General features: G+C 49.8%; 2 protein-coding genes across 19 annotated transcripts in view; one reads left to right on the plus strand and one right to left on the minus strand.

The window, feature by feature from the left end:
* Window positions 1-11,130, plus strand: part of DOCK7 (dedicator of cytokinesis 7) — a 132,518-nt gene extending 121,388 nt beyond the window's left edge. For 9 of the 16 annotated variants that reach the window (XM_056814110.1, XM_056814112.1, XM_056814116.1 and 6 more), the window contains 7 exons: window positions 5,274-5,408; window positions 6,176-6,265; window positions 7,430-7,666; window positions 8,026-8,169; window positions 8,625-8,731; window positions 9,356-9,523; window positions 10,803-11,130. In XM_056814110.1, the coding sequence (XP_056670088.1) occupies window positions 5,274-5,408; window positions 6,176-6,265; window positions 7,430-7,666; window positions 8,026-8,169; window positions 8,625-8,731; window positions 9,356-9,523; window positions 10,803-10,845 (924 nt within the window). In that variant the 3' untranslated portion in view covers window positions 10,846-11,130. The remainder of the gene's footprint in view (window positions 1-5,273; window positions 5,409-6,175; window positions 6,266-7,429; window positions 7,667-8,025; window positions 8,170-8,624; window positions 8,732-9,355; window positions 9,524-10,802) is intronic. The other 7 variants (XM_056814111.1, XM_056814114.1, XM_056814115.1 and 4 more) reach the window with 1 other exon arrangement.
* A 1,372-nt stretch (window positions 11,131-12,502) lies between these two features.
* Window positions 12,503-25,169, minus strand: USP1 (ubiquitin specific peptidase 1). 3 transcript variants are annotated; one of them, XM_007480478.3, is made up of 9 exons: window positions 20,023-25,169; window positions 18,921-19,139; window positions 18,687-18,819; window positions 18,468-18,575; window positions 16,925-17,085; window positions 15,659-16,344; window positions 15,009-15,179; window positions 14,319-14,520; window positions 12,503-14,180 (listed from the first exon to the last, which is right to left on the minus strand). In XM_007480478.3, exons 2-9 carry the CDS (start codon window positions 19,115-19,117, stop codon window positions 13,439-13,441), a joined length of 2,400 nt encoding a protein of 799 aa, XP_007480540.1. In that variant the 5' UTR covers window positions 19,118-19,139; window positions 20,023-25,169; the 3' UTR covers window positions 12,503-13,438. The 3 variants fall into 3 exon arrangements, with proteins under 3 accessions (XP_007480540.1, XP_001380891.2, XP_016285359.1); XM_001380854.5 differs by lacking the exon at window positions 20,023-25,169 and adding an exon at window positions 19,472-19,637; XM_016429873.2 differs by lacking the exon at window positions 20,023-25,169 and adding an exon at window positions 19,472-19,615 and having other exon boundaries at window positions 18,921-19,152.
* Between the last annotated feature and the right edge of the window lie 1,262 nt (window positions 25,170-26,431).

A 26,431-nucleotide genomic window follows, 5' to 3' on the forward strand; every position in this document is an offset into this window, starting at 1 on the left:
CTACTCCAGTATGAGGCTGACCAACAAATATTCTGCCATTTATTTTTAGGAAATTCCTGGTCCATAAGTGTAGATTCTCACCTATCGACTCTCCCCACTGGGTTAGATCTGGCCCCAGCACAGCCCTGCTTTCCAGGCTCCCCTCCATGCACTTGAGCATCTGAGTGGAGCCTCCTCCTTGGATGGAGACTAGGGGCAGCAAACAGGTGGGTGGCCCCTGTGACAGCTGCCATCCCTTCTCCTCCCTTCTCTCAGCACTTCCCCTTGCCATTGGCTACCCCCATCCTCACATCAGTGTGTCTTCACAGAATTTCCGGGGTAGCAGACACTGGGTGGAGCCTTTGACCATCCTAGGCCTGGTGCCTGAGAGATCATCAGAAAGGCCTGAGCTTAGCTCAGTTTCAAATGTCTGTTGACTGTGTTACCCTGGGTCATTTAGTACTGAAAAGGTCCAGGGGGTCTTGACCTGCATGGCAGGCCCAGCCAAGCAGCGTCCAAATGCTGGCGCCCACCCAGAAAAGGAGGGTAGATTGGGTGCTCACCAGCAAGGACCACTTGGTGGCTGATCCATGTTTAAATCTGTGATAAAGGAAGAGAAAAAAATAGGGACTTCTAAACTGCATCATACCTAAGGTGGAGGATCGATTATTGTCTTAGATCCTACAGTCTCTCCCATGGCTCCAGAATAGACATTGACCACCAGAGAAAAGCAACTCCAGCTGTCTCCATGGGCCAGGACACTCGGAACCCAAAGTAGGTTTAGTGAACAAACCCCATGACTCAGCACCTGCCTTGTGAGCAGGGGGCCCAGCAGGTAATGTCAGGATGGCGAGAAGCAGGTCCTATGCCTGGGCTGGAAATCCAGCAATCCCCCTGACGGCAGCCCAGAGGTGAGAAGCCCTAGAGCCCCAGCAAGGAAGCCACATGGACACTATATGTGTTGTGGGAAGAGAGGAGGTAGCTACACAGCCTTCCACTAAGGCTGAGGAAAGGAGCCCAGCTCAGCTGGGGCAGTTCTGTGAACTGTTAGCATGGAGGAGAATGAGATACTTTGAGATCTGACCCCCAGAAGAACCCCATCAGAGGGGAGGGAGTCAGAAAATGAGCAATAGGGGAAGAAAGCCTGAAATTGCCAAAGGTCTTGGGAAGAAGAAACTCAAAGGCCTCAAATATAAGTATATTAATTATGAACAGGGAAATCATTAACTGTAGAAAGAAGATGGCTGGTACCCAAGGATTTAGTAAAGTAGTTTTCAAAGGCTTAGAGAAAAGTTGACCAGAATCCTGTGGACTTAACTATGTAAGAGAAAGTCATCTGAGGAGGGATGTTAAGTTGTCAAGAACAAAATTCTGATCCCACAAAGAATGAGGAAGGGTGTGGGGTTCTCATGATTACCTGGGGAGTTAGATGTTAGATAACAACTTCCATTTTTGAAAGTTTTTTGAAATTTCAGACTTAAAAAAAATATGGAGTACTTCCTCATTTAACATTCTGTTTAAAAATGAAATCAGAGGCCCCTCCCCCAAATAATCATAGCTCCTACCACTGAGAAATTGACCTCACACAGACAGGCCCCATCTTCCAGGTCTCCCCATCCATAATGATGACCATCTAGCTCCCATCCCAGCATGGGCATTATTTGTTTGAGGCAAGAGAAGTAACAGATCTACTGCTAATCCCAGATAGGGGGTGCCCCAGGGCACAGAGTGCTGAATCGGAAGTCAGGACCAGAGTTCAAAACTAGCCCCAGACACTCCCTAGCTGGGTAACCCTAACTGAGTCACTTGGCCATTGTCTGCCTCCATTTCCTCAAATGTAGAAGGGGTGAATGGTACAGGGTTTTTGTAGAGTAGAGAATAACTGCTCTCTAAATGCCACCTGTTACTGTCTCTGCTGCTGCTACTCCTCCTCCCACTATTATCATTGTTGTTGTTATGCCTACCTCAGCTACTACCACAACCATTCCTCCTCCTCCCTCAACTACCATCAGTATCACCAACACTCTATTCAGCATTAACAGGCTCCTGGATGTCCTTGTGTCCACGTCCTTCTTGGTAGCAAGAGAAGCTCCTTCAGCCAGGAGTGCTTCACTTTTGTCATCCTACCCCCTGCACACAGCAGGTGCTTAATGAATGGTTATTATTTAGTCAGTAGACAGCCTGATAGATCGAGGGCCCCAGAAGACTAAGTGGCATCCAGGGAAGGTTGGCCTGGAATGGTGAGGGGGTCTGCCGCTTGTGTTACAGGAGGTCTGGTGATGGAGAGCTCCAAAGTGTCTGAGAACCTCAGAGGGTCGCTGCTTCCCTGCCCTCCCTCTCTGCTCTTTCTGCCTCTCCTCATCTACACTTAGAGAGCAAATCTTCATTCCCATTTGTATGGAAAGAGGCCCAAGGGAGACAGAAACCACCTTCTTCAGGACCACAGAGCCTTCCCTTTTCCATCTGGAGCTCCAGCAAGGTTGAGAAGGAGTATTGAGGAAGCAGAAGGGCCTCCCTTGCTTCCTAGGAAGATTTTCGGCCAAGTCCCTCTGATTTAGGGGACTTTGCACAGTCCATGGCAGAAACACCCAACCTACCCTCCTCCTTCACCTCCATCTCTTTTCCCACAAGAGCCTTTACAGGAAACCTTTCTTGACCCTCACACACACACACACACACACACTTATTAATGCTTCTTTCTGCCCAAAATTGCCTGGCATATATTTTGTGTTGGTCAACAAGGTAGAATAGTAGACAGAGTACCAGGCTTGGAGTTAGGAAGTTCTGGTTCAAATCTGACCTCAAACACTTGGGCAAGTCGCTGAACATTACTTTCCTCAGTTACTCATCTGTAAAATGAGGACACATTGGAGAAGGAAATGGCAAACCGCTCCAGTATCTTTGCCAGGAAACCCCCATGGACAAACGTCCATAGTACCACCAACAGCCAGGCACAACTGAATGACTAAACACTACCAGTATTTTGTGTTGGCTCGTCTATCTGTGCATGTTGTCTTCCCCAGTAGAATGTAACTTCCAAAGTTTTCTTCCTGTCTTTTTATCTGTAGGATCTAGCACACAGGTTCCTAACAAATGCTGGCTAAATTGCTCAAGGCAATAGACAAAGTGATTCCTGCACTAAGTAGTAGATTGTGCCAGGTGACTTCTAAGGCCATTTTCTACCTCCATCTTTGTTCACATGTTGCATGCATTTGCTTCTTTTCCCCCTCCCCCAGTACTTATTGTACAAATGGTCCCCCCCCCCCCATGCAAGCATCTATTGATCTTCCCATCCACCTACCCCCAACAGGGGGGAAAAAAACCCAGTCCCTTGCAATGAGTGAGCATAATTGGAAGAAACAAAGTTCCCACGTTGGCCATGTCCAAAAATGTTTCTGACTCTGGATAGGAGTTCCTTGTCTCTGCCAGGAGGGGCAGCACACTTTATCTATCACTGAAGCTCTGGGCTGTGACAATGGGGCATCATTGGCCAGAGGGATGGTCCTTTTAGTGTGTCGCACATTTCATTCTGCATCAGTTTGTTGAAGTCTTCTCTGGTTTTCTCTAAAACTATCCTTTTCTTCATTTCATATAACCCAATTGTATTCTGTTACGTTCTCATGGGATTCTTCGGGTTTAGACATTTCCCCATTAATAAATAACCCTCCTAGTTTCCAGTTATTTGCCATATAAAAAGAGCTGCTACATATACATGTCTATTTTTAGTGTGTGTATGTATAGTGTACACAAATATTTTACGTATAAGTATATAAGAACGGAAGAGTTTCTCTCTCTTACACTTCGACCCGCCAGTACTATTAACAAGGCTTTTATTTTTACACGAGAAAAATTATTGCTATCTAGTTGATAACTGGGGGATCCATTGGACCCAAGAGGATTTATGTCTGTAGCAAAGTGGAGTAATTCTTCGTAATCACCATCCCTTTGCAGTGGAGAATGTTAGTCAGTTCAACAATGGCTTACTAAGGCCCTGTGCTGGGAACCCACCTTGAGGGTTTCCACTCTACTGAGGAAACAACATGAACATGGATTGGAAACACAAAAGAGATCCGTCATTATGGGGAGGGGGATGAAGGTTGTGGTAGAACTACTTGAGAAAGTGGGAAAGGCTTCTTGGAGAAGGCAGTGATGGAGGGAAATGAGGAAGAAAAGGAGGTGAATAAACTCAAATCAGCCTCTGTTCTCGGGACTCATTCACTTAACCCAGTCAGTCGAACAGATCAAGCGTTGTTCTAGACAATTCCTCACCAGAACAGGCTCTGCCTGATCAAAAAACCAGCATCGGTTGAACGGGCAGATTTGGGGCCCTCCACAATCCACATCTAGAGCAGTGTGTGCGTGCGTGTGCGTGCGTGTGTGTGTGTGGGGGGTCTTTTTCATTTATAACTGAAAGAAATGCTAAATTTAGTGAAAGTCATTTGATTCTCCCTTCCACCTCATTCAAGTTCATGGAATATACGGAAATCTATCCATGGACCCCCGTCAGGACCATCAGGTCTAGATTCACTTGGCAGTCCCCTGTGCCTCCTTATAAAGGGTCATACTTTCTCCTTCGCCCATCTATAATTTGTATGCCGTTTTTCATGACTGGTGGTGTCAACCACTGTAACCTGGTATTAAGGAAATAAAGGTGAGCGCAAAAATGAGGGGTGGATTCTCTGTAGAGATGGTGTCTGCCAGGGCAGCAGGGAAGCTGATTTGTGGGTGTTTCTTTGGGACAGAAAGCTTAATAAAATGCTGAATTTTGGTCTGTAAAAAATAAACCAACAAGCCCTTCGACATGTGGTTATTTAGCCTTTTTGTTTTGCGTTCCTCTTCCAAGGACAAGCCACTCTCTTCCATTTTTGTTGGCAGAGAGGCTCCTTTGACTTTTCAGTGTCTACAGGGTCTGCAGGGCTTTTTTATTGTCTAAGACAGACTGAAAAAAACAGCGTTACCCTTGTTTTAAATGCTGATGCCAGAGGTGCCTTTTCTTGTAGCTCAGAACAGAACTTAATTCAGTTGCATGGATTTAGGTCGTCATCTGTCATGTCTTTTGTGTGCTAACCTTAAACCTGCTTATTGTGTAGTCATTAAATCGTTTGGGTGGGCTGTAGTATTCTTTTCAGTCTTCATTTTTTTAAAATGCCCAGCCACTTTGTCTATAAAATGTTCCATTTTGTAAAAATTGCCCTGATGCATTTTGTGAATAGAAACGCATTCGCTATGAGGTAGATGTAGCGTATGACGTCAGACTGCTCTTGGTGTTGAAATGGTTTCCTTTTCTGACCTAGGATGGCAAGCGGATGTTTGGCACCTATTTTCGTGTCGGTTTTTATGGGACCAAGTTTGGGGACTTGGACGAACAGGAGTTTGTGTACAAGGAGCCCGCGATAACCAAGCTTGCCGAGATCTCCCACAGATTGGAAGTGAGTGCTCTCGAGAGGCCAAGTCGTGTCCTACCTGAAGCGGATGCCGGCAAGGCTGCAAGCCACTGCGTGGAGCAGGGGGTTCCAGCTGGGCCTCTTTCAAGTCCCTTTTCAGTACTGTTTAGAATACTAAAGTAATAGGCTAAGTCCATTTTTCAGAATGGAATCTTGAACTAGTTTTCCACACAGAATCTAATTTGGCCCTCAGGATCCCTGTCGTGTAGTTAGGGACGTGCATTACATACATTTTATAGTGAAGAGATCACGAAGGGCAGAGAAATTGGACAGAACCAGGACTCGACCCCAGTTCTTCCAACGACTATATCAGACTTCTTTCTGTTAGACACAGAGAGTTCCCAAAGCCATATTCTCTAACCACTGAAAACAGTTTGCCTGGAGAGTCCCTCCCTGAAGAACTCCCCATCAGTAGTCGGTATTTGCTAATACCGATTCTTTTTAGAATTCGTCTTTCTTAGCCCCCTCAAAATCAGGCCGGAGGCCTCAAGCAAAGTAACCACGTCCCACCCTCCTTACGTGTTCCCTTCCTGAACGTCCGCACGGAGGGGACTGAATGGTCTGAATGTAAGTGCGCGCCGCCTTCGGCTGGTTGCAAATCAGAGGAGCCTGGAACTTGGGGCCGTCAGGGACAAGTCTGAGGGCCCTTTGTGCCAAGCGAATGATTTTTTAAGTGATTCCTCGCCCTCTTTCCCTACATGCTCCTTTTGTGTGAAGAGCCCTTCGGGTGACGTTTCTTCTTCCTCTTTTAGGGGTTCTATGGAGAAAGATTTGGAGAAGACGTGGTGGAAGTCATCAAAGATTCGAACCCCGTGGACAAGTGTAAACTGGATCCCAACAAGGTGCGTGCGTGGAGGCTCGGGTGCGAGCCGCGGGGTGTGAGATTTAAAATGGTTGAGGTCTTAAACTGTAGTGATTAAAATAGTGGAAGATATAAATTGTGATAGATATAAGAGAGGGTGAGTAAATTTCACCGCAGAAATATGTTTCACTACAGTGTCTTGGGTTTTAAAATCAAATATAAGGTGGTCGCCAGGGAAATATTCCCAATTATTCAAATACCCAAGTCAATTGGGTTTTATAGAGATTTTAATTAACAATACAATGAGTAATCAAAGAAAGAGAGAGAGAGTAAGAAAGGAATAAGTATGAAGGGCCTCAAGCCAATATGGCCTAGACCTGAGTCTTAAAAGAGAAATCAGTCCGTTTTTTAACACTCACCACAAGGTCTGACTAAACAAGGATACTAGTGACACCAGGCCAGCGTCCTTCCTCAAAGAGTCTTCCAGCCAGAGATTGTGTCAAAGGGCCTCTCTCAAGAGCCTCCAGAGCTCCTATCGCAGAGGGACAGAGCCCCTCAGAGGAGCTCCTCAAGGAGCTCTCCTTCAGAATGAGAGTCAGAAATCGAGATCCTCAAATGAGATCCAAGCTCTTATTTTTAAGGGCAAAATCTCCTCTGTCACCTCCCCTAAGTCCTTACATCTACCAATCACTGTAGATGTTTTTAAAGGACCGCCCATTTTGAATTCACAGCTGAGTAGTTTTAGTCTCTTTAGTAAGTCAGGAAAAAATGCTGCTGTGTTGACAAATTTCATTAAGAAAAAACCTCTGAATAAGTTATCACCCTTTTAGGTTAAGTAGTTTACAAGTTGCCCCACCTTTATAGGTACTTAGGATCCCATTGTATCAATTCTAAAACAGTCATGACTCAAAGAACTTCCTGTCCCTTCCATAAGCCTGGATCAAAGTACTTCCATTGTTTAGCAAGGAGCCCTCTGTCCCAAAGCAGTCTTAAGTAGGGTGGAGCAGGGACACTCCCAAGGCAAGGAGCCTTCACATTCAAGTAGAGTTCTCACCATCTGCTAGGGAATTCTTCCAAGTAGAAGATTCCCCAACGGGGAAATGTCCAACATTCATAAGTCTGAGAAATGTTGAGGTTTACGGGGGGAGCTCGCGCCGGAGGCTGGGGGCCGCGGGAGAGACTGCAGCCGTGCCCCTTCCCTCAGGCCTACATCCAGATCACCTACGTGGAGCCCTACTTCGACACGTACGAGATGAAGGACAGAATCACCTATTTCGACAAAAACTACAACCTGCGGCGCTTCATGTACTGCACACCCTTCACCCTGGACGGCCGGGCCCACGGGGAGCTGCACGAGCAGTTCAAGCGGAAGACCATCCTCACCACGTCCCACGCCTTCCCTTACATTAAAACCAGGATCAACGTCATCCACAAGGAGGAGGTGAGGGGCCGGGGGCCAGAGCGGGGGGCCGGGGGCCAGAGCGGGGGGCCGGGGACCAGAGCGGGGGGGGGGGGGGGGGCTGGGGGCCAGAGCAGGGGGCTGGGGGCCAGAGGGGGGAGGCTGGGGGGCCAGAGCAGGGGGCTGGGGGGCCCCACCGGCCCCCAGAACTTCCATGACAGCTGGGCCCCCCACCTTGACAGTCTGGTTCTTCATGGGGTGACGTGGTTTAGCCACCCCAGAATCCTCCGAGGACCTTTGAGAATTCTAGTTATCTTTAAGCGCACCCCCTGGATTTCCATTAAGTTGGCCCGCGTCCCCGGGCTGGCTCTGGGCTCGCCTCCAGCACGCTCTCCCCTCAGATCATCCTGACGCCCATCGAAGTGGCCATTGAGGACATGCAGAAGAAGACGCAGGAGCTGGCGTTCGCCACGCACCAGGACCCCGCCGACCCCAAGATGCTGCAGATGGTCCTGCAGGGCTCCGTGGGCACCACAGTCAACCAGGTAGAGGGAGCCCCGGAGGGGCAGCGGGAGGCCGAGTCCCTCCCTGGCCCAGCCCGTGTGGCCCTTCTGCCTCAGGACCAGACGGCTGTGAGGCTCTCCGTGGGGGCCGCCCCTCCGCCTCAGTCGAGAGAGACTCCCGAGGCCCTGCCTCCCAGCCTGCGGGCACCCCCTCTCGGCCCGGCAGCCCCATCCTTGGATCGGACGCGGGGGGCCCTCGTGCTCTGCCCACTCCACTTTGCCCCGGTAGAGCCCTGGCCTCCGGGCCGGCCCAGCCCTGCCCAGCCCTGTGCCGCCTCTCTGGAATGGGCTTATGGGGAGGCCCCAGGGTGGTCCAGGGGGAAAGTGCTTTCCAGACTGGAAGTGCCGTCCGAGTGCCAGCAGCCGCCCGTCCCCTCTCCCACTGGCTCTCCAGCCAGGCCTGTGTGCCCGGCTCAGCCGCCCTCTTGGCTTTGCAGGGCCCGTTGGAAGTGGCCCAGGTGTTCCTGTCGGAAATACCGCACGACCCGAAGCTCTTCAGGCACCACAACAAGCTGCGCCTGTGCTTCAAAGACTTCACGAAAAGGTAGCGCAGCCCCGGCCTCCCCGGGCCTCCCCGGGCCTCACTCTCCCTCCCTGGGCCTCCCCAGGCCTCACTCTCCCTCCCTGGGCCTCCCCAGGCCTCACTCTCCCTTCCAGGCCTCCCCAGGCCTCACTCTCCCTTCCAGGCCTCCCCAGGCCTCACTGTCCCTTCCAGGCCTCCCCAGGCCTCACTCTCCCTCCCTGGGCCTCCCCAGGCCTCACTCTCCCTTCCAGGCCTCCCCAGGCCTCACTGTCCCTTCCAGGCCTCCCCAGGCCTCACTGTCCCTTCCAGGCCTCCCCAGGCCTCACTGTCCCTCCCTGGGCCTCCCCAGGCCTCACTCTCCCTTCCAGGCCTCCCCAGGCCTCACTCTCCCTTCCAGGCCTCCCCAGGCCTCACTGTCCCTTCCAGGCCTCCCCAGGCCTCACTCTCCCTCCCTGGGCCTCCCCAGGCCTCACTCTCCCTTCCAGGCCTCCCCAGGCCTCACTGTCCCTTCCAGGCCTCCCCAGGCCTCACTCTCCCTTCCAGGCCTCCCCAGGCCTCACTGTCCCTTCCAGGCCTCCCCAGGCCTCACTGTCCCTCCCCGGCCTCCTCTGGCCCTCCTGGGCCGCTGACCACGTCGTCCCGTAGGTGCGAGGACGCCCTGAGGAAGAACAAGAGCCTGATTGGGGCCGACCAGAAGGAGTACCAGCGGGAGCTGGAGAGGAACTACCACCGCCTCAAGGAGGCCCTGCAGCCGCTCATCAGCAGGAAGATCCCCCAGCTGTACAAGGCGCTGCTGCCCGGCACCGGCCACAGGTACCTGGGGAGGGCCCAGCGCAGGGGCCGGGAGGGAGGAGGCTCGCCCCGGCTAGGACGGTCCTCAGCCGCCAGGGCCCCCCGTTCTCCCGTGTCTCCGCCGCCCTTCGTGGGAGAGGGGCCCCCACAGGCCTGGCAGGCTCGTCCTGGCCCCCCCAACGCGGCAGTCTGGTCAGCCGCAGCACGATTGGCCGCTGGGCCTTGGTCTGCCTGTCTGGGCCAGGCAGGAGGCCCGAGCGAGGCCGGTCACTGCTCGCCGCCCGGGGGCACGTCCTGCCGCCCGGAGCCCCGAGAAGCACTTCCCGGGGCCTCTCCAGCGAGGAGCCGCCGCCGAGAGCTCCAGTTGTCGGGGACGAGGTTCCGGGCGGGGAGGGCCATCCCAGGCTGGCCGCTTCCTCGGGCTCCATCTGGGGGGAGCGAAGCAGGGGGGAGCGCCGTGCCCAGAGGACACCTGGCCCAAGCCTGGCGACGGTGCCCACCTCTCCCTGGGGCCTCAGGGAGCCAATCCCCTGGACCAGCCTCAGTTTCCTCCTCTGTACAATTGGCTGCAGTCGGCCCTCGCCTGGGGACGGAGCCCGGCGCCGAGGCAGAAGGGTGGGGTCACCCCACAATTTGAAACCCGGACCTCCCGTCAGGCTGCTGACATGGGGGGAGGGGCAGGAGCCCAGCCTCAGGCTGGGGGATCTGGGGGTGTCGGGGCTGCCCGCTCCGATCCTGCCCCTCCATTCTGTTAGCACTGTCTGTGCGCCCCGAGAGCTCAGCTCTGCGCAGGCCACTCTGGCGCTCCTCCCAGCACTGCCAGAGAACTTCGGGGCGCAGGACACAGCCGGGGGGTGGGATGGAGGCCAAAATCCCGCAGAGGGAGACAGACCTGGACGGGTGGGAGGGACGTGCCGTAGACGTGCCGTAGATGTGCCATGTAGATGTGCTGTGTAGACGGCCGGACACTGAGGCAAGCCCAGGCGGTGGCCTGGCCCTTCCTCTTGGAGGGAGCCGGTGGCCCGGGGTAGGCAGATATCAGGGGGGCGAGAGGAGAGGATCCCAGGCGGGGTGGCTGGCTTAGGCTGGGTTCCAGTCTGCCCCCAGCCGGCCCTCGCCACGCTTCTGCCCCCCCGAGATGTGTTCTCGGCCGGTCGCTCCATCCTAAGCAAGCTCCTGTGGCACCGGCTCAGAGCTCGGCAAGGGGTCCCCCCTGGCTAGCAGCTGGGGGGGCCTGAGAGGAGGCGGGGGGAGGGGCTGCACGGCTCCGGCTCCCCGTCACGTTGCCCTCCTTCCGCAGGGATTCCTTCAGCCGGATGAGCCTTCGCAAGGTGGACCTCTAGGCGAGGAGGCACTGCCGGATCACAGGGGCCGGCCTGGCCGGCCAGCTCCATCTAGAAGCACCCCGGGCCGCAGCGGCCCTCGCTGTGGGCCGCAGACTGTGACGACCCAGAAATCATGGTGGGCTTCCGGGTGGTGGCGCAAGGCCACCACGGTGCACCCGCGCTGGGTTACTGGTCGCTGTCCGTCCACTTAACTTATAGCTGGAGCCTCTCCAGACACCCTCTGGGGCCCCGTAGTCGTGCTCTGTTAAAGGTACTCATTAAATTGGTGGATGTTTTCACTTACCGCGTCCCACGTGGCCACTTTGTGGGCGGTGCTGGGGGCTCACAGATGCTAGAAAGGAGCATCAGGCAAAGCTCCAGAGGTGGCAGCTCGGCCGGGCTGGGAGGCCGGACGGTCATTCCGGACATTGCCAGCCACAGGCCCACGTGGCCCAGCCTCTTGGGGGAAGGCAAGCGGGCTCAGGGCCGGGCACAGACGGGTGCCCAAAGCAGCTCCTCATCCTTGCGGGTCTTCCAGAAGAGGCCATCGGGGCCTCCAGGGACACGACTCCTCCCTAGACAGCTGGGTGCGGGTGCAGTGAGGGCACCCCAAGAGGCTGGCCAGGGCCGAGGACTCTCCCTTTGGGAGGGCGAGAACAAGGAAGGAGACCGGGGCTCCTCCACTCCCGATGAGTGCCATTACGTCATTCCCTCGTCACCCCAGCCGCGGGCGTCATCCTTACAGGTAAGGAAACCGAGGCAGAGATCCAGTGACGTGGCCCTCCACTCGCCCTCCTTCCTCATCTGCCTCTGCCTGAGGCCCACGGCCTTCCCTGGGTGGCAGCGCCTCCCGGGCGTCTGGCAATGGGGCCGCCCTTCTCCGTGTTTGCTGCACCCTCCGTGGGACGTTTCATTTGAAATGGCTCCACATGTGCCTGTGACGGCTCTGCCTGCCCATAATCAGACGAGGCTGACTCCCAACAGCAGGAGGCCCACCGGCCCGGCCTGAGGGGAGACCTCCCAGCGTTCTGCCTGGGCAGCAGGGCAGAGGCGCAAGCCGGGAGGGGGCCGGGCCTTGCCCAGCTTAGTTCCAAGGACAGACGCCAGAACCAAAGCTGCTGTGAGCCGGAGGCAGCAGGCCGATCTGGCCCTGGATGGAACTAGAACCCCTTGGGGTACTGCGGGGGTTCGTTCCTCTTGGCCATCTCCCGGCCGGGAGCTGGCGGGACCTGCAGGGCAGGGCTGGGCAGGGCCCCTTCCACCAGGTGGCTCTTGACGACGCTCGTGCCCCAACGGGTCGTTCCTGGTGCCGAGCATTCCAAGTAGGTTAGACGGCCACGGGCGTTCAGGCTCTACTTTCCCCTCCAAAGTCTCCTCTTCCTTGTAGAATCTCTTTATTCTAAGGCGGACCAATGCTTTAACTTACCAAAAGAATCCTTTCAGGTGCTGCCTTAGAATAAAAGCAACGTCAACAGAAAGCTCCCAAGATTTTGCCATTTATAATGGTCTCGTCCAATGCCTAAGCTTTACTCGAGGCCAGTCTGCCATTTCCATGGCCATCAATGTGGCCCAGCACCTCGTGGGAAGGGTGTTCTCCTTCATCACGCGAGCAAGCCTGCTTGAAGGGCTCGTAAAGGTAGCAGCGTAGCACTTTTTATACAAGAAAAGAATAGTGTAAAGGTAATTATGAATGTTTATTCCACATATATACACAAATTCTGTTCTTGAAAAGAAACCAGATGCTGTAGGGTAGAAAGCTGTAAGTACAAAACTTTAGTGCGTTTGTATACATAGTTGCTAAGAAGCATTTTAAATTGAATCGCCCTCCCTGCTTAAAAAAAAAAGCCTAAAGGTCATACCTCTAAATCTTTATATCCTATTTACAAATTATATAGCAATATGACTATGAAGAAATACAGACTACTCTGTCCAAACCTAGGCTGATCTGCTAAAGTACAAAATCATAATCATAAATATATATGTATATATAAAATCCTTCCTAAGATAGTGATGGGCAAGGATGCTGTCCTAGGCCTTCTGAGATATACCTTCCAAAGTGATTCAAGGCACAAAATTAACACCGGTGTGAACATGCAAGTTCTAGAATCTGTGTGTCTAACAGCCTTCAGAGATTCTGTTTCATAACGTTGTCATAAAACTAAATGCAATGAGATAGCTGCCTCCTAATTACAAAACCACACAATCTATAAACATTTTGGCAGTAGATAGAATTATTCCCAAATATGGAAAATACAAATACAGCACTTTATTTTTAAAAGCCAATACAAGACAGGTGTAAAACTTCTTTAAAAAAAGTGTTTTTAAAGAGCTCTATTTGGACAAATTGTTCAAGAAACTACACAAGTTTGTCCTCAGAAGCACACAGATTGCTAGTCTCCAGCAGAGTGGTTAGTGAACGTGGAAAATGAATTCTACAAATTAACAGGGTTTTTCAATTATTCAAATTTCGCTACTCATATGAAAACTAGAGACCAGTAGTAACCCGGGAGCTTCCGAAGGCAAATGAGCTGCTGCTACCTCAAGGAGTCCTTGCTGTCACCTCTATTTATAAGATTATCCCAATCTGTTTATATACACAAAGAAAATACACTCACTCTATAATTTTCTTATAAAACAGTAAGTAAGGAGTGGACGTGGAAGATGTCGCAGGCGAAAGAGAATTCAAAAAGTCTTTTTCCTCCGTCACTTTCACTTCAGAATCATCGAAAAGCAGCCACTTGCCCTCATACTCCTTCAAGCTCTGGAGCACGTAGGAGGCTTTGTTTTCGGGCCCGTTTGCATGAGCGTCCATGTGGCCGCTGGGCTCCTTGTCTCTGTCCAGCTCCTGGGCCCCAGCGGTGCTGCTGGACTCGGAGTTTCTGCTTTCAGCCGCAGCCCCAACCACCTTCTCGGGATTCGCCGCTTTGTGGCTGTTATAAAACTCATAGTCCGGCTTGCTCTTCTGTCCTCCGAGAAGTCCGACGGCCTCAACGTTCTTTTTGTTCAGAACTTTGCTGGCCTGGGAGCTCCCGCTGACCCTGAAGGCTACCTCGTCGTCGTAGTCTTCGGCCAGAGCCTTGGCTTCCTCCTCGCCCAGGGGGTCGGGCTTCCCCATCTCGTCCGTTTGGTCCACCATGAAGTGTTCCGTGTCTAGCTCCAAGCTGTGCAGGTCAGTGACTTTGACGGATGCAGTGTAGTGGCCGCTGCTGATGGTGATGCCACTGTGCATCACGACCGCAAACAGTCCATAGCTGTCGTTGGTCGGCTTCGTGCTCCATTCTTCGAGGGACAGCTTCAGGGGCGTCAGCAGGGGAGTGTTGATCTTGGAAAGGCCGCCACCATAACAGTCAAACCTTGGGGAGAGACAAAGGCAAGTGAGCGAGCGGCACAGACACACAGAGCCCGGGGGACGGAGCGGCAGAAACGCCGGGCCCCGTGGGAGAGCCTACCCATCTCCCCCCACAGCGCCGATGGGCAGCTCTGATACTCACTCCAAGCCAGTGGCGGCGAAACACTTCAGGTGGATGGTGATGACCTCGGGCATCTTGTCAAAGAGGAGGCTGCGCTCCGCCTCTGTGTAATGATGGCAGTTCTCGCAGAAGTACTTGTCCTCCCCCACAATCCTCTCCACCGAGGCAAACTGCGAGATGGCCCACTTGAGACTCTTGAGCTCCGTCTTGGGCTCTGGTGAAACTACAGAGATAAGGAGGCTTCATCACTCGCAGGTCACTACAGCTCAGGGATCAGGGAAGGCCTCCCTAATGCTCCCCGCCCAGCCACCCCAAAGGTTTCTAGGTGGAAGTCAGCAGAAGGTTCATGTCCAACTTCACATGCATTAAGAAGGGAAGGCCCCAACGGACTTTTAAAAGGGGGTGGGAGGTAGATGAACCCCACTTTGGACAGACCTGAGGAGGGCTGACAACATAAAGGTCGCCCCCCCCAAAGCTAATGGCCAGAACCCAAATCTGTTTCCCACAAATAACTGCTTTGAGGAATGCCCCGTTTAACACCCTCTAGATGGTGTCGATGCACAGGGGCCCCACTCACTAGAATGAAGAAGGATACCCTCCCCAGGGGACAACTCCACGTGGGAGGCTGGTTTAAATGAAGGAGTAGCTCCCACACAGAATGGGGCGGGCCCAATGGTTCCAAATGACTGCTGCTGGCATGATCCCGCTTACTTTCTGAACTCTCCTCCACTTTGGAAAACTCCTCCTCTTGGACCGGCACACTGATGTCCTGGAAGTCTTCCCTTCTCTCTGTTAAGCTCTCACACTCCAAGCACCGAGTTCTCAAAACCAGCTGGCCTTGGAATAACTTCTCCACCAGCTCAAAACAAACTTGTTCCATCCCTACAAAGAAAGTCAGGGTCAAACCTGCCCGCACGCTGATGACACGACACATGCACAGCTCTGAATTTGTGTTCCTCAGGCCCATTCTGCAAACCAAGGCACAGAAGAGCAGGGAAGGCCCTGCTTGTGGTGAAGCCTAGTTTCCCTGCTCTCTCTCTGTCCTTGAGGCAGCCTCTACAGAAAGAGGGATTAAACCAAGTTTTCTGAAAGCCCCTTTTACTGGCTGGGCAGCAGAGTCCAGGTAGCACTACCAGCACAGCAGTCAGTTCACCCCTCCAGCCCCCCACTCCAAGGCTTCCTTTTTCCTATTGTGAAAAGCGTTAAAATTGTTCATTCTAAGAGATGTCTGGATAGAAGCAGTCAAGACAGAAGCCCCCCAGTGCTCAGTTTGCTGTTGCCTTAAAGCTCCCCCAGCCACACTCACTGCCCCCCAAGAGCCTGGGCTGAGCCCTCAGAGGGAACTCCATGTCCATACTGACCTTTGTTTCTTAAGGCCTGCGTTTCTTTGTCCTCCATGCTCCTGCCGGGGGGTGCAGGCTCCCCAGACTCATCTTTCAAGTAGCTCCTGGGCTCACACTTGAAATCCTCTTCGTGATCGCCATCGTCGGCTTCTCTGGAATGTCCTTTGGGTCCCGAGTGCGTCGTGATCTTCCCCAGACTACAGAACTTGGAAAGGATGCTGGGCTGCTTTGTCGTGGGCTTTAGCCAGTTTAGCTTGAGTCTTGATTTCTTCTGGGTCGGTCGGGCAGGGTCACCTTCAGTGGCACACTTGGGGGTCGCTTCAGGAGAACTTTCAGAGCGAGCAGTGTCCCCAGTGGCCTTTCTCTTGGACCTGGTCTGTCTCTGGTTCTCTTCAGATGACGTCTGCTCCTTGGTCAGCTTAGACTTCTTCTTGGGATTCCCCACTTCACTGTCGCTTTTCCTTTTACCATTCCCCTTGGAGATCTTGTCCTTCCCATCTGCAGAGCTTGCCACTCCATCATCATCTGGGGCATTAATTTCACTGCCTTCTCTTGGAGAAGGCTTTTCCTCCAGCTCTCCTGGCATGTTCTTCAGTTCCTCCTTCTTTAAGAGCTGACATGTTTCCTGAATGTTTCCCAAGATACATTGCAATACTTCCTGAGCATCATGCTGGAGATATCCTTCATACATGGGATTCAGCTCCCTACAAATAAGTTTTCACTGTAACTGCCATCACTTAAAGGCATATTGGTTTTTAACACAACACTGAATTCTTTCCATTTAAAACAGCACAGGCAATTATATAGCCAGCGACAATATTCTTAACTAAACCCACATACACACACCCTCCCCTCTTGTTGGCCACAATAGAGTATTTCTCCCCTCACCCCCAAGATACCCTACTACATCCAAAACTCCTAAGTAACAAAATAGCAAAAATATAGGTGAAGAGAGAGAGGAAGCCCCTTAATCAGTTATTGACAACTATGAAATACAGACAAAACTCCACTCTAATTCAGGCACATTTCCCTTCTTCTGATCTAAAAACATCTTGCCTACTGAGGAAACAATGCAACTCAATTTGATGCCTTTTAAAACTTTAAAAACCTATTCAATAAGCAACAAGAGCCCGGCAATGGCTAGTCTCTACTCAGGCACACACACAGTGTGTTTGGGGGATAGGATTTCTAACACACAGGGCAGCACTGGCCTCAACATCTTGCTGTCCCATGGCTCTGTTCACCAGGTTAGAGAGAACACTGACATTTCATTTTGGGTTGTACCTGAGAGTGTTAAGTAGCCGCCGTGGCTGAGTAGCAAGTTCATCCGTATATTTCTCTGGATTCAAAAGAAAATTGGCCTGAAGTTGTTCAACTGAAATTATTAAAGACTGTAAACTGCATATTAATTCATAACTTGCCAGGTTGTCGTCTTTGCCATTTCCCTGCAAAAAAAACAACAACATATAAACCAACCAGTTCCTTATTGAATAAGTTTTTTTCCCCTTCTCTTTCTTCCTCCTCTTAAAACAACATTCTATTTTGCCCTAAAAAAATGACAATTCTAAAAATAAGTACTTTAAAGAAGCAATCTCTCAGTTTTGCTAATTGGAGAAGTCAAAGTAAAATTCAAGTTGAGTAGAAGTTCTAAAAATTGATTAATTCATTTTACCCTTTATTTCAGAGACAAGTTGGAGCTTTTCTATACAGCTAAATAACTGTTCCTGCTTCCAATGGAAGGCTCTGGTGGTGCCAGGGACCCTTATACTCAATGGGACTCACTTCTGGTGGGTTCAGACCTGTCTACACAGCAGGCTTCAGAGCTAGGAAGAAAAAAGTCTTGACCTTAGATAATCTCCTGCACTCCTTCAAATGATTTTTTAATTAGCTGAATTATCAGTATTTTTTACCACTAGAGTGATTAAACAGACTACACAATTTAACATTAATTGCCTGTTAACACAGAGCCCCTGGATGGTCTTCAAAGCTATCTTACTCTAGCCCCCAACACAATTCCCAAGGCACTTGGATATAAAACCTTACCGTTTAGGGTTTGAGTGTGGACCTGCTTATAATAACCTATAATGTAAACTGGCTGGACAGAGCCTTGCCAGCATCTTGTCTGTGACCACAGTGTGTTACGGAAGCAAATCTGGTCTTAAGACACTTCCTGGCTGGGTAAAGCCCTTGCCACTCTTCTACCTTGAATTGGATACTTAGAACTGATTCCAAGACAGTAGGCAAGAGATTTTTTAAGAAGCAGGTCCTACCTTAGCATTCTCTTAGAAAGTTTAAATGAGAAGCTCAATGACCACTTGTTAAGGATGTTGAAAAGGATTCAAACTCAAATCTGCTAATTCTATGCTACTTTATCTCCCTGTGGGGCAGACAGCTTTTTTTTTTTAAAATGCATTTCCCTACAGGACTTAAGTCTTCTACTTATCTTAAACTAGAAAAAGCACACATAAAAGCAAAAATATTATTTTAGTTTTAAATAAAAATTTTGACCCTATTCTGTTTTCTTTGCTTTATGTTTTAAAAAATCAGTGCACTGCGATAGCAAATGCAGCTTGAAGGCAAAAACATGTTAACAGTCACTGAAATGAAGCAAAAAGTTTTTAAAACACAAAAATTAGACTACCCAGATACACTTAATGTAACCAAAGTCTTATCACTCACTGCACAAAACAAAACTGACAAAAGTGATTAGAAAGCTTATTTCTATTAGTCCCTGCAGATTACTCTAGGAGAGGAAGTAAACAAAAATTCCACATTAATAATCTGTGTCTAAAGTGCCCCAATTCCTCTCTGTGATTTGCACACTCACCTTCTCCACTTTTTGATTGGTTTCATCCTTGAGGATTTCTTTCTTCTTTGTAATGACATTAAACAAGTGTTTGACTCCAGTTTTAAATCCAGGACAAAAGTACAGCACCTAGACAAAGTCCCTTTTAATTAGAGGTCTTTATAGAGGAACACCAAAGGGGAAGGGGGTCTTCGGTTCAAGAATGCATCCCACTCCTGTGGGGCCCCTTGCTGCACTCACCTGCAGGATGCTGTTCAGGTAGCACGTGTTGCCCAAGTTGTTGAGCCCCACGAAGGGCAGGAGGGTCTCCCTCTTGTCGCAGGTGCCCAAGGGGGAGGGCTGGGCCACTCCAGTTGCGGGCACCACTTGATCACTGCAGGGACAAAAGTGAGGGCATTGAGCAGGTTCTTCTCCTCAGATCCCCTTTCCAGGCTCCACCCACCGTACAAACCCCCATCTCGGCCTAACACCCACACTTCGGGGGCGGCTGCTCCTCCGGCTCCCCCCGCCTCGGGAGGCCCACGATCCTCATCGTCCTGCACATCCCCCGTGAAGTCCAGGGCCCTCTTGGTCTCCTTCTTCTGGAAGAACTTGAGAGATAGGCGGCTCTTCTTGGGGCTCCCCCTGGCCGCCAGCAGCCCGTGGCTCTCACTGGGCAGGACCCCGGGCATCTTTCCCCGTCACCGGCTGCACCTGCCAAGACAACCTTCCTAACGTCACGACCCCGCGCGCCTGAGAGCAACCGGGTCGCGCCCCCCCAGTACAGCGGGGGTGGGGAGCCAGCGCCATAGGGGACCAGGGTGCAAGGGAGGACTCCTTACGTGGGCCCCGCCCCCCACACAGCGGGTCTGCTCCCGGTGTACACAAGAGGGCCCCAATCGCACCCATCTGCCTCTGCCCGACCAGTCTCCCCAAAGCTCTCCGCCCCGCCCCCCTGGTCCTCGCGAAACCGGAGGGGGAGGGGAGAAGCGATGATCCCGGCTCCCTCCCGTTGCCTCAGTTTCTCCAGGGCACCGCGTGCTTACTTGCTCATGGCAGCGGCCGGCGGCGCGGCTCCATCCCTGGGGCGGGGCGGGGCGGGGGTCCGCGGCTCCGGGGACTCGGGCTAGGGGGGCTCTGGACGCGGCCGCCGCCGGCGCAGACTTGGCGCGTTTTCCGCGGCGCCAGGACCCCCGCGCCGGGCGCCGCGACCCTGCCAGGCGCCGCTGGGAAACGCCGGGGCGGGCTCGGCGGCCTCGGGCCCCGGCAGGCCGAGCCCAGCGCTGCCGCCGCCGCTACCCCCGCGGCGCGCCCAGGCTCCGGGGCCGGCTCGAACGGCGGCTGCCCCCGGGCACCTAACGGGCGGCTGTACGGTTTCGAAGGGCGCAGGCGGCAGCGCGGGCAGCTCGCGGGGTCCTCGCAGGGCGCGCGCGTGCGGCCGAGGCCTGGCCGCCGGGATCGAGCCGCGACCTGCTCTCCCCGCCCCCACCGGCCCCGAGCGCGCGGGCTGAAGGCGAAACGTACGGATCGGGAGACGGCACAGAACGCGGGGAGGCGGGCAACAGCTCCCCACTGGACTAGCGCCGCCGCCACTTACTCAAACCGGCCTATCGTCGCCTGAACAGCAGCTCCGGGGCGGCCCAGAGCAGCCAATCCCAGAGTCGGGGGCAGACCCCGCGCCGTTCGCCAATCAGGGTGCGGATCCGGAGAAACATTCCAAAGGCGCCTCACGCTCCGTCTGCCTCGCCTCCTAGCTTCGCGCCTTCAGGGGGCGGGCGTGGGGGGCGGTGCCTCCCAGCTACCTCACAGGGGGCTGGAGGGAAAGGCCTCGTTCTGAGCGACAGAGCCTCGGATGGGGGAGGGCACGTTGGGCCTGGCGTACTCCTCGATGCTCTTCCCTGTTACCAGGGAAACCAGATTTCAAACCAAACGGCGCCCGGGTCGCGCGCCCCTAAAGACGGCGACCAAGTAGGGGCGAGGGTTGGCCCGGGCGGAAGCGGAAATGGGTAGGACGCCGAGGCTCTTCTAAGCAGTTCCGGCTTCTCCGCTGCGAGGCCGCACCGGAAGTTTGCCTCCAGGTAAAATGCCGGCTCCGTCAGGCCGCTAGGAGGCGAGCAGCGCTGGCCTATACCAGAGGCCACCGAAGCGTTTTGGGTCTGGCCCTCTCCTCCTGAAGCCCGCAAGCAAGACTGTCTCCCTGGTTAGACCGTAAACTCCTCGAGGGCAGGGCCCCTGCCTCCTAGAAGGCACTGCGCCTGCGCAGGCACCTAATGAGTGCGTGCGCCCCAACTGACCAATGATCGCTAGGGGTGGAGCTGTCCCATGGCTTGAGGGCGGATTAAGGAGGCTGCAATCTCCCCTATGGAAGGACCTACTGCAGAGTTCAGAAATTTTAGTGTAGTAATAGCCACAGAAATAAGCTTTCCCCCACGACTCCTTGGGAACAGTCCGTGCTGGACAGGATTGTGGGAAGAGATGTACGCTGGTGCATTACTGATAGAGTTTAAAAGTTGGGACATCCATCTTGGAAAGCAATAAGAAGTTATGCAAATAAAGATATTAAATTTTTGACCCGAGATTCTACTACCAGGCTTATACCCCAACAAAGTCCCAAATAAAAAGCTTAAATATCTACAGCAGTACTTTGTGGCATGGCAAAGAACTTGAAACAAAGTTGATGCCCATCAAATAGGGAATGACTAAACAAATTGCCTTGCTTAAATGTAACGGAATATTACTGTGCTGTAAAAAATTACAAACGACAGTATAGAAGTACATAAACTGAACCAAAATAAAATGAACGATACCAAGAAAGGTAAATACGATGGAAATAAGCACAGGAAAACTGAACGTGAACTTTGCAAAACATGACCAAAAAAAAAAAAACATGGCCCCAAAGAAGAGGCATGAAGAAAACATTTTCCCTCATTTCTTTGTAGAGGTAGGAGGTCTACAGTTCTGAAATGATGCAAGTGTTTGCAGGGTTTTTTTTTTTAAATGTACTGATAGAGTTCGGTGATTATTTTTCTCATCCTTTTAAAAAAATATTCCTTGTCATATGAGATATTTTCATAATATGTTTATTGCCAGTTCAAATAATTAGGAATTAGGGCTTTTGTACTGAGGACATTAGGAAGTTAGTCATGAATGTGGAACCCTTTGAGGTGTTTCTAAGCAGCTAACAAGATGAAGGACTAAAACGGAGTTGAGGAAGTTATCCCAGGACTTGAGTAGTTTGAAGAACTTGGAAGTTAAGAGTGTTAAGAGAATATTGGTGTCTGTGTTGAACTTTACTTTCCTAGGAGCAGTCCTGGTGGAAAGCTTATGAGCCAAGTACTAATTTCATTGGGAAAAGAAGGAGAATGTCCTGGAGGCTGATAAATAATGGCCACAAGGATCTGGTTTAAGAGATTAAAGACTGGGGTCATTGGCTAACTTCCTGTTAGCCTTCAGTACAAAAGTCCAAGCCTGAGTAATCACTTGGCTCCTCCATTATGTTTTCAGTACAACAGCATTGTGAAAAAACCCTGGTGAGCTCAACTAAATCAATTCATAGAGTGACTCTTTCCTACTATGGCTAAAAGTAAAGGTTGGGTTGAAATCACTTCATTTGGGCTCTGATGCCTGACAAGAAGAACTTTTTAAAAACTGAATCAGTCAGAACTGAGTATAAAAATAATGGGTTCGTTGGTCAGTAATTTCAGTTGTGTAAGACTTCCTGATACATTTGGAGTTTTCTTGGTAATCATATTGCAGTGATTTGCCATTTACTTCTCCAGCTCCTTTTACAAACAAGGAAATTGAGACAGACACAGTTAAGTAACTTGCCCAGGGTCACACAGTAAGTATCTGAGGCCAGATTTGAACTGAAGAAGAGGAGCTTCTTGACTTAAGACCTGGCATGCTATCTACTGTGCCACCTAGTTGCCTAGAACCTGTTCATCTTGAATCAATCAACACAATCAGATGGGAAAAGATTATAAAAGGAAGACACTAGCTTAGAACTTTGGCAAGTTTCAGTGTGTGTTTCTGGAGAATCTTGACACCACTAACTTACTAGTTAGGTGACTTAATCCACCATGAGGGAACTCTGAATTGTTTATCTGAAGTCATATTGCTCTTTGAGTTGGGAAAGGTCAGCTTCCATGGACATTTATATGATAGAAAAAGAAGCAGCTTTGGTTTATAGAATCTAGACTCACTAACACAAACCTATTTCTGCCAGAAAAGGACATTCTGAAATAGTCTATATTGTTAAACACTCCAAACCAAATGTATTGGGCTTGCCATTCTCATTGATAAATGTTAAGCGAATTATATAACTACTGCCTCTCAAATGAAGGACTGCAAATCATTTTTCAAGTACAACGACCTATCTAGATTTTTTTAAAGGTGTTTTTGAATGTTCAAAAAATGTGAGTAATATACAGCTATATCTTAAGTGGACTCTCCTTTTCTTAATCCCATATATACTTTTCCAGTTCCCCAATTCTGTTACTCTGATCTGCATGAAGTCTATGATATCTTTCTCATTAAACAAAGGCTTTGTTACATGCATCAGTAGACTCTATGGGTATCAATCTACATAAATCAACAATGTTTTTCAATATTCTCAAAATATTGCTGCATGATGCAAGGACATTTTCAACCACCAGCCAATTCGGTCGGTCTAAACAATACAAAGAAATAACAGAACACTATCAACCACAGTTATCAGCAGATGATGGCAATTGTAAAAGAGCTGTTGTTCCTTAAACATAGATCAGAACTAAGATTCTTATAATAAAAATGCAGAAAATATGATGCATCAAACAAAGCAAGAAATCCCTCTTAAAGGGCAACCAAGTAGGGTAGCTAGTTGGCTCAGTGAATTTTGATCTAGGTCCAGAAATGGGGAGTTCCTGGGTTCAAATCTAGCCCAAACTTGCTAGCTCTGGATCCAAGTCACTTGAATGCCATTGTCTAGTCACTATAATTCTTCTGCCTTGGAACCATCCCACAGTATTGATTCTAAGATGGAAGGTAAGAGTTTTTTTAAAAAGGTAACCAAATAATGACAACAAAATGAAATTTTAAGTTGAGCATACAGAGGAATTATGGGAAGATGACAGAATATTCTATCAAAGCTATGTAGAGTCATGAAAATGCTCTGAACCATTATTGATTACAGAAATGCAAATTAAAACAATGCTGAGATATCATCTCACACCTATCAAATTAACTAAAATGAGTGGAGAATGGCAAATCCTGAAGAAGATGCCAAAAAATGAGGGCACTATTGGAATTGTGGACAGATCCAACTATTTTGGAGAACAATCTGAAATTATGCTCAAAGAGTTATAAGACATTTACTGTTTGGGCTGTTTCCTAAGGCAAACAGGAAAAAGGAAAAGAATCTATGTATTCTAAAATATTTATAGCAACTCTATGTGGTAGCAGAGAACTGGAAATTGAGGGGATGCCCATCAATATGGGAAGGACTGAAGAAATTGTGACATGATTGTGGTAGAATGCTACTGTGCTGTAAGAAATGAGAAGTAGGTTGATTTTTGGAGAGACTTGCATGAAATAATGTAGAATGAAAGGAGCCAAACAAAAGAATGCCGTATCCAGTAATGACAATGTCATTTGAAGAGTGATTGTAAAGGACTAGACTATTCTGAGTAATATGACCCATAATGAGCCCAACAATTGAAGTTTGGGTTTGGAGTGTTTACCAATACAGAATCTTTCATCCTTTTCTGGAAGAAACATGTTTGAGTACTGGTGAGTCTAGATTCTATAAGCCAAAGCTCCTGCTTTTTCCACCATCTAAATGTCCATTAAACATGGGAATTTTATTACACATATCTGTTACCAGGATTTTTGGTTTTTTTTCCAGAGGGGTCAGGTGCAAAGAATAGAAGTTCGGAACAGAAAAAAATAAGTGCTTGATAATTGAGAAAAATAATTTTTTGTAAAAACTAAAAAACAGGCCTTTGACTCATTCTTCATTTGGCTGTACTGCTTTGGGACTTCTCTGACTGATTTCTCCACCATGCCCTCATGTTGGATACCTCTCTTCCCCCACCCTACCCCCCCCCACTTCTTTTTTGTATTTTATACTCATTAGATTGTAAGTTCCTTGAGGTCAGGGACTGTCTTTCTATCCCACACTGTTCTCAAAGCTTGGCACACTGCCTGGTACATAGTAGGGCATTTTAATAAATGATTATTGACTAGTAATTGTAAAAAAAAGGTGAAACTCACAATGGAAAAAAGTAAATAAGATCATCAAAAACTTTGACACCGTTTTATAGCAGCAAACTGAATATTTAAATGAAATGGATAAATAGCAGTATTCCGTGCTATTTATATCAGAAAGGGCTACCCTGAATTCACTGACCTCTGGACTAGAGCAGCTCTCGTGATATATCTGGAAACTCACTGTACCTGGAGCCCATTGACTGAATCAGATGGGAATCTCACCGGGGCCCTTTGCTCTACCTAGGTCTCACTAGATGTAAATTATTGCTCCCCTAAGTTGCTGCTCACTCTTCCCCACTCCAAGTGTATTTAAACCCTACTCTTTCTGTTCTTCTGGCATTCCAAGCCCCTGGTGCTAAGTAAAATGACCCTGAATTGCAATTCCCTTCACTCGATTAAAGACCTTAACTGTTGCTACTTGGTAGACATCTCTATTGCAAGTTGACATATTCAGTCATTTAAATGCCAAACTTAACTAAAAAACAAAACAAAACACAAAAAAAGTAGCCTGGTTAACTTAGCCAGCTCAATCTCAGAAAAATAAAATAAAATAAGCAATAGATAAACTGCCACAGAAAAGGGCACCAGCAAATTACAGGCATCTATTCAACATATTGTATTATGTTAAATATTTTCCAGTTACATGTAAAAAATGCTTAACATTCATTTTTAAAATTTTGACTTTCAAATACTCCCTCTCCGGGATCCTGTCCTGAGCTCCCCACAACCCCCTGAGAAGGCAAGCAACATGGTATTCATTATACATGTGAAAGTCATGCAAAATGTTTCCGTATCAGCCATGTTACACGCACACACACACACACACACACAAACTAAGGAAAGTATGCTTCAATGTACACAATAAAGAACAAATCATCTCCTTGGTGTGTAAACTCTTCAAAAATCAGGAAGGAAGGCCCCTTACTACACTGTGCAGAGGAGAAGAGCCCAGAACATACCTGATAGTCTGGCTTGGCCAGCTCAAAGAGGGAGGCAAGTAAAAGGGAGGCCCAGACAAGCCTACTGGCACATCCCCAGCACCTACCACGAACCTTGAGGACAGCAAGCAGAGCAGACTTTACTTAAAAGAGAACCTCACAGGACCAACGAGAAATAGAGCACATTCGGAGAAGCACTGAAAATGAGAACAGCCCGCAGAGAAGTTTATTTCTAAATCTCAATATGCAGCCACAGACAGCTGGGTGGTTCAATGAGTACAGGGCTAGATCTGGAGGTGGAAAGACCCAAGTTCAAATCCCTCAGATGGCTTAATCAGTGGCCCTGGACAAATCACTTAACCTCTGCCTCATCTATAAATTGGGGATAATACGAGCACCAGTGTCTCACTATTGTTGTAAAGATTCAGTGGCCTAATATTCATAAAGAGCTCTGCAGATCTTAAGGCACTCTAAAATGCTGCCTATCATAGTGCTGTAGAAATATGATTCCATAAGAACAAAGCATAGGGAAAATTCTTTAAACACCATATCATCTGGGGGCAGCTAGGACCCAGGCCTAGAGTAGGGAAGACCAGGGTTCAGATTTGACCTCAGATCTAGCTATGAGACTGTGGGCAAGTCACCTAACCCCTGTTGCCTAGCCCTCCTTCTGCCTTGCAACCAATACCTAGTATTGATTCTAACACATAAGTAAGAATTTTAAGAAACAGAACAACCACCATGAAACACGACTCATCTGATAAATTGTACAGAAAATAATTTAATGATAGCCCTCATCTGCAGCAAAAGACTATCTTCACT

The sequence above is a fragment of the Monodelphis domestica genome, chromosome 2 (assembly GCF_027887165.1).
Source record: "Monodelphis domestica isolate mMonDom1 chromosome 2, mMonDom1.pri, whole genome shotgun sequence".
In the NCBI taxonomy this organism is placed as follows: domain Eukaryota; kingdom Metazoa; phylum Chordata; class Mammalia; order Didelphimorphia; family Didelphidae; genus Monodelphis; species Monodelphis domestica.

Excerpts from the sequence above, each read along its gene's own strand:
- USP1 (XM_007480478.3), bottom strand. The coding sequence starts at position 19,117 with ATGCCCGGGGTCCTGCCCAGTGAGAGCCACGGGCTGCTGGCGGCCAGG. Across the intron at positions 18,576-18,686 it reads ACCTGAACAGCATCCTGCAG|GTGCTGTACTTTTGTCCTGG; the intron begins GTGAGTGCAGCA and ends GACTTTGTCTAG. Across the intron at positions 17,086-18,467 it reads CCAATCAAAAAGTGGAGAAG|GGAAATGGCAAAGACGACAA; the intron begins GTGAGTGTGCAA and ends TTTTTTTTGCAG.